The sequence below is a fragment of the Lissotriton helveticus genome, chromosome 1_1, assembly GCF_964261635.1.
Source record: "Lissotriton helveticus chromosome 1_1, aLisHel1.1, whole genome shotgun sequence".
Lineage (NCBI taxonomy): Eukaryota > Metazoa > Chordata > Amphibia > Caudata > Salamandridae > Lissotriton > Lissotriton helveticus.
This window is the reverse complement of record NC_136057.1, coordinates 1,031,782,931-1,031,802,391: the sequence shown is the minus strand read 5'-3', so window position 1 is coordinate 1,031,802,391 and position 19,461 is coordinate 1,031,782,931. Positions and strand designations below refer to the sequence as shown.

Below are 19,461 nucleotides of genomic sequence, written 5' to 3'. Positions count from 1 at the left end.
CCATAACCATGATCACAGAGTTGTTTGACGACGATCGAGCCCTTTCCGAATGTCTCGACGTCGAACGTTCTGGCGTCGTACGTTTTTCTCTCGACGCCGAAAGCTTTCGGGGAGTCGGCGGATCCAGCAATCTCGACCTCGAATGCCTAGACGGCGATCGATGCGAGGATCTATGGTCTCTCGACGTCGAGTGGTGATGACCAGCCGTCGACGGAGCCCTCTGTCTCCACGGCGAACGGCGATGACCAGCCGTCGACGGAGCCCTCTGTCTCGACGTCGAACGGCGATGACCAGCCGTCGACGGAGCCCTCTGTCTCGACGTCGAACGGCGATGACCAGCCGTCGACGGAGCCCTCTGTCTTGACGTCGAACGGCGATGACCAGCAGTCGACGGAGCCCTCTGCCTCGACGTCGAATGTCTGTGGGACGCCGGCGGAGGGGTATTGGTCACCCTTGACGCCGAACGTTGACGAAACGTCGACTGAGACTGCGTCCTCGACGCCGATCGACGTTTTGCTGTCGACGGCGGAGGGGTCTTGGTCCTCGACGCCGAATATCGTTTTTTTAGACGACGGCGGAGGGGTCACAATTCTCGACGCCGGTCGCCGCCTGGATGACGACGGCGGAGGGGCCTTGGATCTCGACGCCAACCGTCGCCCGGTTGACGGCGGCGGAGTTACATTTCTCAACGCTGGTTGACGACGGCGGAGGCGATTTCGACGACGGAGCTGGATCCTTCGACGTCATCGACGTACCTGGTCTTCTTTTCGACGGCGAGCCCGCCGTCGACGGTAGTTTTGACGATGAATGACCCACCGGTGGCTCTTTCCTCAGCGCCAAGCCTGACGCTGAAGCTGAAGGGTGAGAAGACTTCTCTTTTTAAGATGTTCTAGCCTTCTTGGAGCCCTTCTTCACCGGAGACCTTCCTCTGGATGACCTGTGAGCCAGGCCATAGATGCAAATTCTCTCCCTGTCTTTGAGAGTTCTTCCTGACAGGTGCTCGCAGTGAGGACAGGTGCCTGGATCATGTTCTTCAGGCAGACACAGGATACAAACGTCGTGGTTGTCTGATTTTGCCTTCTTGTTGCCACAAGAAGGGCATTTGTCAAAAAGTGAAGGCATTCTCAGCTGAAAATGCTCACTAAACTGACCAAAAAAGACAGTTTATTACTTGACTTGATGTACAATGTCAAAGTAATTAGAAAAAGTTAAGAATGAAGTAATTTTCTGTCAGAAAACAGAAAATTAGTCGAGCTGTGTTACCAGGATCCTTCCTGAAGGAGCCGGAAAGAACAACTTACCTAACTGTCACCCCTGAGGCATGATGGGATACCGGGGGTCATGGGTGCCTTAAAGGCACGGTGTCAGTTTTTTTGTATACAGCTACAGGTTAGCTTTTCAGTCTTTTTAGACTGTGTATTTGCAATGCAGCTTGGGAGCTTTCAATGCTTTCAGGGTGTTATAAAAATTTCTGATGCTGCCTAAGCATTAAAACAGTTTCTAAACAATCTTTTGTGTTGTTTCTCATGTTTCTAATGCATATTATTCATGTATGGTGGAAATTCTTCACAGCATATTCCAGCTCTGATGTGATTTGGCTGCTATTGTATATATATATATATATATATATATATATATATATATATATATATATATATATATATATATATATATATATATATATATATATATATATATATATATATATATATATATATATATATGTGGGGCACATATAATATAGTGTTTCCGGGGTCCAGCACATGGGCGAGAATATTCTAATGCCTATGACTATTGATGAGGATCCCCTGGAAGAGAACTATACCTTTGTTTCTAGAATTGGCACACCTCTGGCCCACATAGAATTCCCTTGTAAACGGTACCAAGGGTCTTCTGACCAGAGAGGGCTGCATCATGTATTGTGCGACCCTTTAAGAACCCTCACCTAACACATATGCCCTGCCATTGCAGACTTTTTTGGTGCAGACAAAATTGAGTCAACATAGCACCAATCCCTGAGTGCCATGCCTCCAAAAACTGCCTGTGGCATAGGTAAGTCACCCCTTTAGTAGTCCTCACAGCCCTAAGGCAGGGTGCACTATACCACAGGTGAGGGTATATAGTTGTATGAACAATATGCCCCTACCAAAGTACATTCTTAGACATTGTACGTGCAGTGAAGCCATATTGAGTACATGGGCTGGTAGTTTGTCATTACAAAGTCCACAGATCCATGAAGGCTTTACTAAATGCTAAGAAGTTTGGCATCGCACTTCTCAGCATAATAAACCCACACTGATGCCCATACTGGAGTTATTACAAAATGCACTCAGAGGACATCTTGGAGGTGCTACCACAAAAGAGAGCTTTTTAGTATTATCTATTTTAGCCTCGGTAAGTCTCTGGGGATACACTGGACTCTGTGCACACAATCCCTTACTTTCGTATAGTATATATAGAGCCAGCTTCCTACATTAATGGATCGGCGGTGGGATCTACGACTTTGCATTTGTTGGACCACTTCGACAAAAAAGTGACCAGCGGACTACATTTTAAAATTGCTTTACATTCACAGCATTTTTGAATTGGCAATATTTCTAATTTTTCGAAGTCTTGTCAGGGGCTTGGTTAAAGTCCCTTTAGTATTTTAAAAATCTACTTTAGTTAGGGGTAAAATTGCTTAGAAGTTTTGTTTAGTCCTTTTAAAAAGGTCCATACTATTAGTAAAATAATGGAAGATCCAGAGAATGTGGTTGGGGAACTCAACCTGATCCCTTACTTTTATCTTGGCTGCAAGGAGCTAAGGACCCTCTGCAAACTTAGAAAAATCAAAACTGGTTCCAATCCTATCAAGGTTAAGCAGCAGGAGCTCTGGCCTGAATAGGTTAAGAAGAACAAGTTACTTACCTTCGGTAACGCTTTTTCTGGTAGATACAGTATCTGCCCGTGGATTCCTCACCTTGTGAATATCCACTGCGCAGCAGCCAATCGGAAACTTTTGTAGCTCTCCACGCCGGCGAGGTCAGGGACGACATCACAGAGGGTACGACTCCGCTCGCGACACCGCTGACGTCACTGATCCATAATAGGGACTCGTCGGCGTGACGACGTCAGTTCCGCCCTTTTTTCAGTGCCCCCGAGGCACACGGACGGACGACAAACAGTAATAGTATACATAGTACACAGTATTCAAAACAGCACACAGTGTGAAATCAATGCAATATGTATGAACATATAAATACATCCATTAAAAAAAAAAAAAATCTTTAAAAAAACACACAAAAAAACACTTAGCAGGTATATAAGAGTGGACAAACGGGGAGGCGGGTGCGTCAGTGAGGAATCCACAGGCAGATACTGTATCTACCAGAAAAAGCGTTACCGAAGGTAAGTAACTTGTTCTTCTGATAGATACATCTGCCAGTGGATTCCTCACCTTGTGAATAGAGTCCCACAGCAGTCCCCACTCCTGGAGGAGGGTGTCCACTCTGCTATACCAAGAAATCCTGGAGGACAGAGCGCGCAAAGTGGCCGTCCCTCCTCATCTCGGTATCCAAGCAGTAATGCTTCGCAAAAGTGTGGAGGGAGGCCCAAGTCGCGGCTTTACAAATATCCTCTACAGGCACACCTCTAGCCAAAGCAGATGTTGAAGACTTTGCTCTAGTAGAATGAGCCCTTATACCCTCTGGAGGTTCCTTATCAGCCAGGGCGTAGCAGATCATTATACACAGGATAATCCATCTCGACAGCGTGCGCTTGTGCACCGCTTTTCCTTTCTTACAGCCAGCAAATCCAACAAAAAGCTGGTCGTCCACACGATAGTCTTTAGTCCTATCGAGGTAGAAACTCACCGCCCTCTTAGGGTCTATGCGGTGAAGCCGCTCCTCCTCCTTGGAAGGGTGAGGGGGGGGAGGATAAAAGGTAGGGAGGGTAATGGAATGCCCCAAATGGAAGGGAGTTACCACCTTAGGCAGAAAAGCAGCCCTGGTCCTAAGTACTATTCTCTCAGCATGAATGGTCAGGAATGGGGGTTTTGAACTAAGAGCTTGAAGCTCACTTACCCTCCTTGCCGAGGTAATTGCTACAAGAAAAACAGTCTTAAAATACAGAAGTCTCATGGGACACTTGTGTAAAGGTTCAAAGGGTGAACCCATCAAGTAGGTTAAGACAAGATTCAAGTCCCATTGAGGCACAATAAATGGAGTTGGAGGGAATTTGTTGGTAAGACCTTTTATAAAACGCAATACAATAGGTGACTTAAATAAAGACGGCTGGTCCGGCAAACAAAGGAATGCCGACAAGGCCGATAAATAACCTCTTACAGTCGTCACAGCAAAACCCTGCAGGGCCAAAGTAAGAGCAAACTGAAGTATGTTGGACAAACGACCTCTCAAGGGGTCAATAGATTTCTCTCCACACCATGAAACAAATTTGGACCACCTATAGGAATAGCTTGACTTTGTGGAAAGACGCCTGGCCGAAAGAATTACATCCACCACATCAGGCGGGAGAGAAAAAGAATTCAGGTTGCCCCGTTCAATCTCCAGGCAAAAAGGTGTATGGTCTGGATGTGGGGGTGTAGAACCTGCCCCTCCATCTGAGAGAGGAGATCTGCCCTGAAAGGGAGACGGAGCAACGAGGATAGGTGGGGAAGATCTGTGTACCTCACCCTTCTTGGCCAATCCGGGGCGACCAATATAACTTGGGCCGGGCTTGGCGAATCTTCCTCAGAACTCGAGGGATCAAGGGTATGGGAGGAAACGCGTAAAGGAGTTGTGAGCCCCCCAAAGCTCCCTGCAACGGATACTGGAGACTGCAGAATGACGGGCAGTGAGCGTTCTCGTGAGTTGCGAATAGGTCCACCTGAGGAGTTCCCCACGTCCGGAAGACGTGACGAACCACCTCTGGGTGAAGCCTCCACTCGTGGTCGGGAGAGAACTGCGGACTGAGACTGTCTGCACGAACGTTCAGAACTCCGGCCAGATGATTTGCCATCAGACACAGACGCAGAGCTTCTCTGCAGAGAAGATGCGACCCCACTCCTCCCTGCTTGTTGACATACCACATCGCGGTCGTGTTGTCCATCAGGAGCTGAACTGACTGACCGCGGAGGGAAGGGAGGAAGGCCTTGAGCGCTAAACGTATCGCCCGCAATTCCAGAAGGTTGATGTGAAGCAACCTTTCCTCTGGAGACCAAATACCCTTGATCTCCAGATCCCCCAGATGAGCACCCCACCCTAGAGTGGAGGCATCCGTTATCACTGTGGCAACCGATGGAGGCAGATGAAAGGGCTTTCCTTGAGACAGATTGCCCTCCACGCTCCACCAAGACAGATCCGCTGCAGTTTCTCTGGAGATCCTCACAGACTCCCTGAGATCTCCGTTGTGCTGATACCACTGCCTGCGGAGGCACCGCTGGAGCGCCCTCATGTGCCAGCGTGCATGGTTGACCAGCAGAATGCAGGAAGCAAACAGACCGAGCAGGCGAAGGACCTTCAGGACTGGAACGACCGCTCCATTGTAAAACAAAGGAATCACTTCCTGAATGTCGAGAATCCTTTGAGGTGGAGGGAATGCTCGACAAACAGTAGTGTCCAGTACTGCCCCTATAAACAGGTTGCGCTGTGAGGGCACCAGGTGAGGGTACATTTATCAAAAAGCCCAACCTGTACAACAACTGAGTTGTCTCTTGCAGTTGATGGAGCACCTTCCCTGGAGACTCTGCTTTGATCAGCCAGTCGTGCAGATAGGGGAATACAGGAATCCCCGCCCTCCTGAGATGGGCTGCCACCACTGCCATCACCTTGGTAAAAACTCGAGGTGCAGTAGTAATTCCAAACGGAAGGACCGCAAACTGATAGTGCTGCGATCCCACCGTAAAACGGAGATACTTCCTGTGCGACTTCAGAATGGGGATGTGAAAGTATGCATCCTGCAAGTCGAGCGACACCATCCAGTCTTCTTCCAGCAGCGCCTGAAGAACCTGCGCAAGGGTAAGCATCTTGAACTTCTCTTGTTTCAGAAAAAGATTCAAGATCCTGAAATCCAGGATTGGGCGATGCCTGCCATCCTTCTTGGGAATCAGGAAATACCGGTAGTAGCATCCCTGACCCCTTTCCTGCTCTGGAACCTTCTCTATCAAGCCTTTTTTTAACAAGGACAGAACCTCCTCCTGAAGGAGACGGAGATGTTACTCTGAGTAAGCACCTTGACAAGGAGGGTAATTTGGAGGGAATTCCCTGAAGGCAAGAGCATACCCATTTGCCACAAGATTGAGAACCCATTGGTCTGTAGTGACCGATTCCCAATCCCGCAAAAAATGGGTAAGCCGACCCCCCACAGAACCAACATGACTGGGAATGGGGAATCTAGGGCTGCTTTGCTGCGGTGATAGGAGGAGAGGTAGAGGAAGAGGAGGAGGAGGGTTGACGACTTCGTGGACGACCTCTGTTTCTTCCTCTATAAGATTTATACAGCGTATTTTGCTGCTGCTGCTGTTGCTGCTGACAAGGCTGCCCTTGCGAACGAAAGGATGACTTCCCGAATCCTCTGTATCTACGAAAGGAACCTCTGGATTGGGTCTGCAAGTCAAGGGATCTTGCCGTGGCCTTACTATCTTTGAATCTTTCAAGTGCGGCATCAGCCTTCTTACCAAACAGACCCGTACCATCAAAAGGTAAGTCCAACAAAGTTGCCTCCACATCCTGAGAAAAGTCTGAAGACTTCAACCAAGCTTCCCTTCTCGTAGCCACTGCAGAGCCCATAATTCTAGCCACCGAGTCAGCTGTATCCAGGCCACTTTGAATGACCTGACGTGCAGCATGGGTATCATCCAAAACCTCCTGAAAGTTCTTCCTGTCTTCATCAGACAGTTTTGGCAGCAACTGTTTAGAGGAATCCATCAAGGCATGGATATACCTTCCCATCAAGCAAGTTGCATTTGATGATTTCAGTGCCATGCTTGCAGATGAAAACACCTTCTTAGCAGACTGGTCAATCCGTTTTGACTCCTTGTCAGCTGGAACCTGAGGGAAAGCTCATGAAGACCTCTTCGAGCAAGCCGCCTGAACTACAAGACTCTCAGGCGAAGGGTGAGCTGACAAAAATTCTGGATCCTCCGGTGCCACCCTATATCTCCGTGCCACAGTCCTGGAGACTGCAGGAGCAGACAAAGGCTTCTTCCAACCTCCAACACTAGCTCCAGAATTGCCTCATTAAACGGTAACAAAGGCTCAGTTACAGAGGATGGAGAATGCAACACTTCAGTCAATAGATTGGACTTAAATTCGGTGGAAGGAAGATTAATGTCCAATAATTCAGCAGCTTTTCTCACAACTGTGTGATATGGGGCTACCTCCTTCGAAGGAGCATCTGAACCAGGAGAAAAATCCCACTCAGGTGAAACATCAAGACCACTTGCATCTTTTAATTCTGCAAAATAGCCCTCAGAATCAGGAAGTTCACCTTCCTCCATCTCCTGCCGATAGCGTGCCTCTTCCACAACTCTTTGGGCCTCCCTCCTGGAGCGGATCCTCGGGACTGGAGTCGAAGGATCCACAACCGACTCCATCGGATTCAGGACCGGCGTCGAACTCTGATCCGACGGCGCCGCTTGCGCTGAACGAGGACTAACAGACGGCGCCGGAGATTCTCGGTACGGCGCCGGAGATTCTCGGTACGGCGCCGGAACCCTCGACACCGGAAAATTCCAGGACGGCGTCGCTGGAAGAAAGGGCATAAATGGAGCCTGGGCATATGCCTGAGGAACACCCAAATTGTAGGCAAAAGGACCCATGGGGCCTGCAGGCGCACCAGAGGGGTACATGGTGTGAGAAGTTGGCCTGATATGCAGTGCTCACTATTCTAGTGATCACTATGTATCAGTCCAAACAACCCTTATTGATGATTGGTTGTAAGTCAACCTTATAGACCAGCTATCCTAGTAGCAAGGATACGAGCAGTCTAAGGCTAAGACTCTAGAGGGCGTGTTAAGCCAGCTGTTTTACCATCACATTAGCCCTTGAACACCAAGTGAAAGGACACCACACAAGTTGTTATCAAAAATAAAGTATATTTATTTATAACAAGACTACCCTGGCTCTTTATGAGACAGGGAGCTAAGCACACAACAAAACCCTTGAAGAATTACTGAAAGTCGCACATTTTCACAAATGCCCGAGGGGCACGAAAAACCATATACACAAGAAGTGGAATGCGAAGTTACTAGCAGGTAAGTAATACTTTTCTAGACTGTAGAAACGCTAGGCCTACAATGCTGAACCCTTAGATTAGAAGCAGGAGGCCTAGGGACGCCGTGTGCAGAGTGGGAACTCTCACGCGTAATGCGGGAACAAGTCTATGGATACTAGCACTTTGCAAAGTTACTGTTCTCGGGCGAACCCGACTAGGTGGGTCGAAAAAAAGGGTGGATCCGAACACTTAGGGTGTTGGACTATGTTGGAGCACCGGAGTACTCAGTTTACCTAGCCCAGGGGCTGCGGCTGCATAGGGTTCAAGTTGCGTCGGAAACCCTCGTTGAAGATCCAGGAGCCTGAAGAAAAAAATTGCTGGCAGGCGGCCAGTGAAGGAGTTCGTGGTGATCCAAGCCTGGATCAGGGAGGAAGAAACCTGTAAGCAGAGGGGACCAAGTTCTGAATCACTAGCCAGTGATTTAGGTGGGCACCAGGATGGCACCGGACGAAGTCACCTCAGCCAGGTGAGTGGGCGCTGCTGGGCTCTGCAGTCTCTCGAACCAGGAGGCGTTGTCGGCGACCAGGATGGAGGTGCGAGCTGTCCCACGAAGGTACTTGCTGTCGACGTCGCTGGACCCAGGATTGGGGCAACAAGTCTTGGCAAATGCAGGGCCCACGCGGTGGACCTAAAATGGCGTCTTGAGTGGACCAGGAGGGTCCAGGGTACTTCTCTGAAGGAGGGAAGCAAGGGCCAGTCTGGAGCAACCAGACCAGCGGTGTTTGTCGTCAGAGTTCGTCGTCAGGGGGTCACTAGCCAACGGGCAAGTGACCTGGACAACGCGGTGAACAGCAAAAAGCAGAAGGGCCCCACTCAGATCTCGTGGATGCAGGGGGGCTGAACTTCGGTGCTGGAGCTGCTCAGGGTCGGGCTTCTCTTACCCCAAAGCACTCAGTCGAGGGTCACTCGGTGGTCGTGCTGGACAAGCGTCGTGCAGTTCTGAAGATGGCCGGTCCCTCGAGGTCTCGTCGCACCCACGGATCACAGCTGGGCTGATGATGTAGGTTGAGGTCAGAGGTGCCAGGGAAGCCGGTTCTCGTCGTGCTGGAGCAGTCTTGATCCGGAGGGGAGACTGGCAACAAACCGCGATACTTGGTTGGTGCCTGCTGCTGCAGGGTGACTACTCCTTAGTCACAAGGGAGAAATCTTGGGAAGAGTCTTCTATTGCATTCAAAAATTCTAATGCTATTTGAAAAGTATTTAACTAAAGTAACTCATTCTGAGAAAGTACATTTTTACACCTTATTGGTTCTAAAATAAAACAACGTAATCTTTTGATACAAAACAATTGGCCTAGGGTTCAGTTCTTGAGTGTGTGAGACCATTTGCTGACAGGGTGTGTGCAACAAATGCTTTACACTGTACTCTGATACTGCCTTACTGCTCGACCAAGCTACCACTTTAGAGCGTAAGGTTATATCTAACTTTAGCCTCTGCCAAACCTCTGGGGACTCTATACACACACTGTACCTTACTTTGGTCCAGTATATATAGAGCCACTTTCTTACTGCTCAACAACACTACCACAAATAGAGAGTAAGGTGCTATCTCCATTTACCTCTGCCTACCTTTGTGGTTCCACTGTATTCTGTGCACACTATGCCTCATTTTCGTATAGTATACACAGAGCCAGCTTCCTACATCTTGTTCACCTTTGAAGACGGAGTTGTTAACTTCCTCGATGGTTTTGTTCTCGTAGCCATTCACAAGATTGTCGTGGATGATCTTTTCATTGACGATGTACCTGCCGACAATTTCTCGATTAAAGGTGCTGAGGAGGGCATATTAAATTTCAAAAGCAACTTGGTAGATGGTGTTGTAAGTTCAGACCTTGACTTATCTGTGGAAATGTCCTTGTTTTATGCTTGTGAGCATTCAATAGAAGGGCTTCGTTCTCTTGAATACCTAGGATCTTTTTTTACTAAGCCTTTTTAGGAGGTTCCTGCGGCAGTTGGTCTTCTGACCTCTCTCTAGTAGATCTTTTTGGCTATATTCTGAGGAATCCACACTATCCTCCGCTAAAGATAGGGTGTCCTTTGGGTAGATTGTTTTTTAAGCCATAGTAATACTCTCCCTTCTTGGTCTTTTAAAGTTTTAGAAAAACCAGTAGGACAGACCTTGTAACCCTTTACCTTATTACCTTATGAGAGGGGTGGACAAAGTATATGTGAATCCTCTGAATACAGCCTCTTTGGTCCACAGGTTCCACAAGGTCTGAGAAGTAATTTTTTTGGCAACCTTTACCAGGTGGTATAATTTTGATAATGTAGTCAAATGTGTCAGAACATAATCTCTAAAGTGGTGAATGTATTTGGGTTAAAGGAGTAGAGCTCAGGAAAAACTCTCTTCCCATGACTTGTGGTAACATTTGAAGGATGGTTCCCTTTACAGGAAAAGGTCTACAGGGTGCTGCAGCCTGATTGGCTGGAGTTTGGTTCCTTTTGAATGAAGCTAATAGGCTACTAAAGTTGAGAAATCTAGCCATTCTAGGCGCTTTATTATTGAACTGCTTTCTAGTTATACCGTGGGACTCTCACTTCAATGATGGAAAATGATTCAAGCATGTTAATCTATGAAAGATACAACACGGAAGAAGTTTGGAAACTTAAAAAAAAAAAGGAAAAAAAATACTTTTCCCAAATATCCCCCTGAAGCTCTGGAAGAGAAGTAACAGACTAGGAGTTCAATGGTGTCGGACTGAACTTCAGCTTTGTGTTAAGGTCGAGGCTCTTCGCACCTCTGAAAAAGATAACCATGTTTCTTTCTGTGGTGGGATTTAGAAACTTTTAAATAACTTTTTTGAACCTTCTGACTTAAGACTTTCACTGGAGCTAATCCGCTTGAGGATACGACCAGAGCTCTATTACATTCAGCTTTAAATTTCACTCAGGGCCCAATCTACCACTTCCATAGACTATCACTAGAGCTTTGTGGCGCTATTTTCACTATAATCTTTAAAAATGTATATCTCAGTTTGCTCTTATTGGATTTTGTTGTTTTGGTTTTATTTTACTCACAACATTAGCTATGGGAATTACTTGTATTTTGTACGACCTATTCTCCTATGTATGCACTGCTTACATTACTTACACATTGCCTTTAATTTAAGCCCAACTGCTTCATGTCACATTACCAGGGACTGACCATATTTATTTTAATTAATATGTGTGAAATCTAGCAGATGGTGGTCTTATCCGTTCAGATGGATACTTTACCACACTAGATAATAATCCACTTTCCTACACATACAAACAAAAGGAAAATAAAATACATTTACTGTGTACGAAAATTTATATCTTTTTTTTTGACAATCAATTTTATTGGGTTTTGGAAAATTTATATTTTTAACTACCACTTACCTGCGTAACCAGCGGCTGTAGGAGAGCTGCAGACCCTTTCCCAACACAGCGAACAGCAAAGCGAAGGCAACGACAGCAGCGTTCCACAATCCGGTTATCAGCCCGATGCTTGTTCAGAGTCTCTGACATTACTGGCCAGATCTGCATGAAGATCAGAAAGTTCGAAAAGTCGCAGACCGCGAAGTTACAATGCAGAAGAGGTGAAAGTCTCTCTAGACCTAGAGATCTAATGATTCTCACTCCTAAAGTCCCAATAGTAGTTCACAACATTACAACTATCAACTGATAGAAATTAGTGATTCAGCGCTAAGATGAAGTACAACATATGTCTCGTATAGAGATATTTCTCAAAGCACATTTCTGGTAATAGTCTGGCAACAAGTTACTTACCTTCAGTAACACTCTTTCTTGCCCATAGTCTATCTAACCTTAACTTTCTCACCACTTGAACTTCCAAAGGCTCCAGACTGGATCTAGAATTTGTTTTCAGGAATTGCTTCCATGTGCCGGTAGATGGAACCATGTGCCGCTAGTGACTTATGAAAGCATCACTCCTGCTCAATGTCAGGTTACAGCAGAACAGTCTGCTCCCTTAGATAAGGAGCCCTAGTAATACCAAGAAGTCTGCTGCAGGGAATAGGGAAGCAGGTGCATCAGTGAGGGATCTTCAATTAGATAGAGTTGAAGGTGAGTTCCCTTCACTTCTGCTAGAAACTTTTAACTGCAGATTCCTCATCTTTTGAAGTACGATGTATCTGGTAGAGACGTTGTCTAGCCGCAGGTTCCTTAACTTAGAATATCCGCAGGCATCGTACTGGATGTGCAAATTTTTTTTTTGCAGCAGCACCTCTGCGCGTCGGGGTACTGCGCCACACGACCCTGCCTGGCGTCGTCCATGTACGGGAGGTCAGCGAGGTCATAGAAGTCACTCCCGGCGTGCAGACGTCAGTCTTCTTTGGAGAAACATTTCCGCAGCACAACCCGGAGCCACCAACAAAAACTGAACGTATGGGAACAGTGCGCGAAGGATGAAAAATCCGTGAAATAAAGAAGTAGAATGGTGCAAAACACCATCGTAAAAGACAGTATCAGAAACTGTCAACATATAAGTGAAAAGCCAGAGTGGAGCAAAGCTGTGAGAAAGAATCCCGCAAAGCGAAAGGTAGACCCTTCCCCAAATGCAAGCAACAAGGGAAGTGTTCCTCAACAGACAAAAGCACAAGTTACTTACCTTCAGTAACGATATATCTGTAAGAAACAGTAGTTAGTATTAGATTCCTTACCTTAGAATATCCCCAGGCGTCAGACTGGATCCGGAAATTTTTGCGTAGCAGTACCCTTGCGCGTCGGTAGGCGTCGTCTGCAGCTCCGCGTTCGTCGTGGGCGCCGGAAGGACGTCGCCAGAGTACTTAGACGCCACCCTCACGCGCGGACATCAGTTCTTATACACAGCTTTTCCGCGCCAGAAACGCAGAGCCATGATAAAAACCAACACTGGTGCCATGAAACTAGGGCCCTGAAAGGGGATGACCCTAACCCTAGATATCGGTTCGCAGAACGGGGAGGATGGGTGGGTCGGTTAGGAATCTAATACTAACTACTGTTTCTTACAGATATATAGTTACCGAAAGTAAGTAACTTGTGCATCTGAAAGAAACAGGTTAGTATTAGATTCCTTACCTTAGAATAGATGCCCCAGCAATACCAACCCCGGTGGTGAGTCTGCAAACCAATAATCACACCAGAAAGTCCTGGAGGACGTAACGGCCAAAGAAGCCATCCCTCCGGACTTGGCTGTCCAGGCAGTAGTGCCGTGCAAACGTGTGCAGCAAGGCCCACATAGCTGCCTGACATTTGTCCTGCAAGGGGACTTCCCGGCCAAGGGCAGTAGTAGCTGCTGTGGCCCGAGTGGAATGGGCCCTCAGCCCAACAGGAGGCTCCTTTTTATCCAAGGAGTAGCATACTTTGATGCACAAGACGACCCACCAAGAGATGGTCCGCTTGTGCACCGCCCAACCTTTCTTAGCGCCCACGTAACCAACGAAGAGTTGGTCATCGACCCAGAACTGGCGAGTGCAATCCAGATAGAAGGAGAGCGCACGTTTTGGGTCCAGATGGTGGAGCCTCTCTTCCTCTTTCGAGAGATGCGGATGCAGAAAGAAGGTGGGCAAAGTGATGGACTGCCCGATGTGGAAGGCTGTGACTACCTTGGGCAGGAAAGAGGATCTTGTCCGCAACACAACTTTGTCCGGATGGACAGAAAGGAAAGGAGGTTTAGAGGAAAGAGCCTGGAGCTCACTCACCCTCCTGGCAGAGGTGATGGCAACCAGGAAAGCAGTCTTCAGAGTAAGAAGGCAGAGAGGACAGTTATGAAGTGGCTCATCAAAAAAGTAAGTACAAGGTTCAAGTCCCACTGGGGAATCACGAATGGAACAGGAGGAAACGTGTGTGTGATGCCCTTAAAAAAACCTATTTACAATGGGGGACTTGAACAAAGATGGCTGGTCAGGTAGCCTCAAGAAGGCTGAAAGGGCAGAAAGGTAGCCCTTGATAGTGCCCAGAGCAGAGCCCTGCTGGGCAAGAGAAAGAAGGAAGAGGAGAACCTCAGAAAGGGGTGCAGAGAGAGGATCCACAGCCTTTGCTGTGCACCATGCCACAAATTTGTTCCACCTGCAGGCGTATACCGATTTTGTGGAGGGACGCCTGGCTGCCAGAATCACAGTACAAACTTCAGGAGGCAAGTCAAATGGCCTCAACTGTCGCCGCTCATTCTCCAAGCATGGAGGTGGAGACTGGAGAGGTTCGGGTGGAGGACCGTCCCCTGCTGCTGCGACACAAGGTCCTCCTGAAGAGGCAGACGAATCGGGGGATCGACAGACATACTGAGTAGCTCGGGATACCAGTACCTTCGCGCCCAGTCCGGAGCCACAAGGATAACTTGGGCCCGGTCGCGCCTGATCTTCTACAGCACTCTGGGCAGAAGTGGTATAGGCAGAAAGGCGTACAGCAGACTGCAGCTCCACTCGCGACGAAAAGCGTCGCCGAGCGAGTGCCGCCTTGGAAATTCCAACGCGCAGAACTGATGACATTGCACGTTCTCTTCGGTGGCGAATAGATCTAACCAAGGCTCTCCCCACTGCTGAAAAAGGCCTTGCGTTCAGACACCATTTGTGATCCATCATGCACAGGCGGCTGAGTTCCTCCGCCCTGGCGTTCAGGGAACCTGCCAGGTGTTGAACCACCAGGGTCACGCCCTGATGTTCCAGCTACTGCCAGAGGCGCAGAGCCTCCTGGCATAGGGTCCACGACCCCACCCGCCCTGTTTGTTGCAGTACTACATGGCGGTGGTGTTGTCCGTGAACACCTGCACTACACTCCCCCGGACAGAGGGGAGGAATGCCTTCAGTGCAAGCCGGATCGCCCGCAGCTCCAGAAGGTTGATGTGGAGCTGGGACTCCGCCGGAGACCAGAGGCCTCTGATCTCTGCCTCTCCCATGTGGCCCCCCCAGCCCTGGAGGGACGCGTCCGTCACAACTACGTGCTACGGTTGGGGTAGGGAGAGGGATCTGCCGCTGACCCAATAGCGGTCCGTGAACCACCACGCCAACTGTTGTGCAGTGCCCTCCGAGATCAAGACATGGTCGGACAAGTTGCCCTGATGCTGGACTCACTTAAACTTCAGGTCCCACTGCAGAGCCCGCATCCGCCACCGGGTTCGATGCACCAGAAGGATGCAGGAGGCCATCAGCCCCAGAAGCCGCAGCGTCAACCTGACCGAGACTCGTGATAACGGCTGAAAGATCAGAATAATAGCCTGATAAACCCGAAACTGCGCAGAGTCTAGAACCGCTCCGATGAAGAGGAGCTTCTGAGAGGGACACAGGTGTGACTTCGGCACATTGATGGAGAACCCCAGCAGGTGCAGGAGGTCGGCCGTAGTCTGGAGGTGGCTGACGACTGCCTGGGGCGAGCCCGCCTTCAACAACCAGTCGTCAAGGTAGGGGAAGACTGAAACCCCTAACCTGCGCAGATGAGCTGCAACCACCACCATCACTTTCGTGAACACCCGTGGGGCACTGGTAAGGCCGAAGGGGAGCACGGTAAACTGAAAGTGCTCGTGGCCTACCGTGAACCGCAGGTAACGCCGGTGGGCCGGCAGGACAAGGATATGAAAATAAGCGTCCTGCAAGTCCAACGCTACCATCCAGTCTCCCGGGTCCATATACCATATACTCTTAAGTGCATTATCAACCTCGCAGTTAAATGCTAACTCTGGTATAACATTATCAAAACATGTCGAGTAAGGTGTCATACGAATTGGAATACTACCCCCTCGCAAATTCTGGCGACAGGGGTAGCATTCCACCCTTCTAGAGGGACACGACATGTATGTAACTGAGAACCCCGGTTAAAGTTAACTCGAGCCTTGGCATCACAAAATGGATGCTGCCACCACAGACACAAGTCTGACCTCCTGCTGCTGGGAGTCCTTCCAGCGAGGGAGGCTTGGACAAAGGGTTTCCTGCCTTGGGAGGTGCTAGCACCACCCCAGACAGGATTTTGTGTATTGGGTAGGACAGGCCTGAAAGGAATGAGACATGCCTGGGGCACACAAGGTGCCCCAGCTCTGGCGGGAATCCGGACAAAGGATAGGGGGTGTAACCACCCCCCTTCCTGGTCCCACCCAGGGGAGGGACCTAGTCAGTAGTGCAGCCCCCTTTAGCAGGATAAAGGTAGGAGCTGGTCCCATTCCAATTTAGATTATCCTGAACAACTTTACAAGAAGAAACTCTGGACTTCGACGTTCTGCTCCACAGAAGACTTAAGAATCTCCCTTGTGGACAAGGAGTGTCCACCCTGCAACTGCAGGCACCATCAAGCGTCCAGCGGCTTCACTTTGTCGTCTTCCCTCGAGGATCCAGACTTCAGAGCCCGACGAGACCCGGATTCCCAGACCACTCCGACCTCAACTCACATCTGCAGCAAAGCTGAGACCCGTGGGTGCGACGAGACAGGTGGGACCGGCCAGCTTGAAAGAAACTGCACTTCGCTTCCAGCATGACTCCCGAGGTAAACTCGAACAAGTGCTTTGGGGATTGAGAAGCCCCAGCCCCGAGCAGCCCCTGCACCGAAGATCAGCCCTCCAGCTTCCACGAGATCTGCGTGGGACCCTTCTGCTTGTTTGCTGCTCAACGCGTTGTCTGGTCACTTGCCGGCTGGCTAGTGGCCTCCTAGACGACGAACCTTGAAATCTTCACTGCTGGTCTGGTTGCTCCAGACTGGCCCTTGCTCCCTTCCAAAAGAGGGGCGACCCGGACTCTCCTAGTCCGCACCAGACGCCTTTTCCACTCACCGCGTGGGTTGCCTTTGCCAAGGCCTGTTGACTCCAATCCCGGATCCGACACCGCCGACAGCGAGAGCCTGCGTGGGACAGCTCGTGCCTCCATCCTGGTCGTCGAAGACACCTCCTGGTCCACGTGACAGCAGAGTCAAGCGTCCACTCTTCACCTGATCGAGACGACAGCGTCTGGTTCCTTCCTGGTTCCACACCGGTCACTGGCTAGTGACTTTAAACACTGTTCCCTCTGCTTTCAGGTCATCTTCTTCACCAATCCACCCTTGGATCGCACCGGACATCTTCCTCCTGGTCGCCTGCAGCATCTTTTCTTCCAGGCTCCATAGACTTCAACGCGAGAACCCGACACTTTGACACCTATGCACCCACAGCCCGTGGGTGAGGTAACGAGAGCACTTCGGTGCTCAAGGGTAGTTTAACTGTCCTAGTGTCCAGTTCCACAGTCGTTTTAGTCCTAACTAGTCAGGATTGTGCGTACTCACCTTTAACTTGAACTGTCCTGTCCATAGACGTTGTTACGCATCTCGCGTGTGAGTTCACACTCTGCACACGCGTCCCGTGGGCCTCCTATTACTTACCTAGAGTTAGTGTAGCGTGGTCCCATCGATCCTACAGCCTCTGGACAGCTCCATTCCTTCTATCGACTTTCACATTCCACTTACTTAGTATATGGTTTGTCGTGCCCCTAGGGCACCATTGTAATTTTGTGCAACTTATCGTATTTTTCCTAAGAGATTGTCATGTGCTTAGCCCTCTGACCTCATAAAGAGTTCAGAGGTGTTGTTATTTATAAATATACTGTTTATTTTCATAACAACCTGTGTGGTGTCCTTTCATCTGATATTCAAGGGGTTATATTGTGGTAAAACAGCTGGCTTCACATGCCAAAAGAGTTTAGCCTAAGACTGCTTTGTCCATGCTACCATTAGGATAGCTGGTCTATAAGGTTGACTTACAACCAATCACCCTAAGAGTTGTTTGGACTGATACAAGGTGATCACTAGAACTAGTGAGCATCATATATCAGGCCAACTTCTCACAGCCGCGACGCCCGCTGAACTAACTTGTGATAAAAACTGGGGACTGTGGAAAATGACTAAAATCGGTATACATAAGCGGCGTTCATTTATGTTCACCACAGCCACTGTTGAAAGTAGAGCGACAACCATGAAAACAGTAGCCACGCCATCTTGTCCCTTTTAGGCCCCATCGCGAAAGTAGGTGGCAGCCATTTTTGTGTCACGACCTCTCTGCCCACTGCCAATAGCCTGCGCGCCTCTCCCCCTCACACCCCAGCCTCGCAAGCATTCCCCCGTGCCCCGACAGCCTCCGGTTTCTCCTGCTTGGGCCATAAGCGCACCTCTAGCGCGACCCTGTCTCCGAGCCACATCCCGTGCTGAACCCCCTCGCTCTTTCATCTCATTCAAAGAACAGGCCCCTTTTTGATAACCTCTTCCTCCCTGCCTGATTGTCCAGCCCGATCCCAGGCCATCACCTAGCCCGACAGATGCAGTTTATTTCCCCTTACAGTAGGAAGCTGTCCCTCTTCAAAGAATCTATGACTGATAAAAGCCCCCACCCCATGAGATCCGATCAGCTGCACACATTCCGGGAGCCGGCGGGATATCCAGCTGCGCGATAGTCATCACCTACTGAGATCGGGGTGGGGACTTTTACTGTAAATATGTGTGGGAACGGGTTTGGAGCGGAGATTCCGAGGATGCCTTTCCGTACATCAAAGTATTGACAAGAATGTGTTTTATGTAATAAAGCAATAAACCTGTGTATAAGAGGCTAGGCCTCAAGGATGCGTTTAGAGCACCTCGAGAAGATACCCTGTTGTCTGATTTGACGTGTTCTGCTCCGTCGGAATAAACTCCTGTTTCCTGCCTTCTGTCTCCAGCGCCTGCCTCTTTGTTTGGTAATCTCGAATGGTATGAGAGGCGGCTAACGCCGGGCAAATACTGAAGGGTTCTTGGTCGAATTCGGCCCTACCTTTCGACAATTGGTGGGCGTGGGCGGTGTCGCCCGAACCCCCGGCCGCGTCGGGGGGTCGGAAGAGCGATGACATCTCTTCGACTTCTTATGCTTACCTGAGGAGCCTGAAGACCGCGGACGACTCCCGGAGTCATGGTGGCTCCGACCCCACAACCGGTCCCTCGACCTCGCGGACAGGGACCTCGAGAGGCGCAGGGCCGACTGCCGGAGCTCGAGCCGCTTGCGGGACCGCTCCCGCCTAGCCTTAGACGTCAGGGCTCGACAGTCGGAACAGGCCTGGTCGTCGTGGTCAAGGCCCAGGCAATGAAGACACCGGCGATGGGGGTCGGTAACCGACATCAGTCGGCGCAGGGTTTGAACCCGGGCATCCCTACCGGCACCGTCGGGAGTCGTACAGACTTCGAAATAGATAAAAAATGATCGAAAAAGTTTAGTCAAAATTGACTAAGGGTACAACTTTTTCCGGATCGGCGCTTGCTGGCACGGAAAACAGAGGAA

The 19,461-nt window shown here is 49.4% G+C and overlaps 1 protein-coding gene across 3 annotated transcripts in view; it reads right to left on the bottom strand.

The window, feature by feature from the left end:
* The window catches only part of TNPO3 (transportin 3), a 1,288,661-nt gene that overhangs the window by 310,463 nt on the left and 958,737 nt on the right, over window positions 1-19,461 (bottom strand). The window contains exon 16 of one of the 3 annotated variants that reach the window (XM_078677788.1): window positions 11,610-11,750. In XM_078677788.1, the coding sequence (XP_078533914.1) occupies window positions 11,610-11,750 (141 nt within the window). Of the gene's footprint in view, window positions 1-11,609; window positions 11,772-19,461 lie in introns of all 3 variants that reach the window. The other 2 variants (XM_078677785.1, XM_078677786.1) reach the window with 2 other exon arrangements.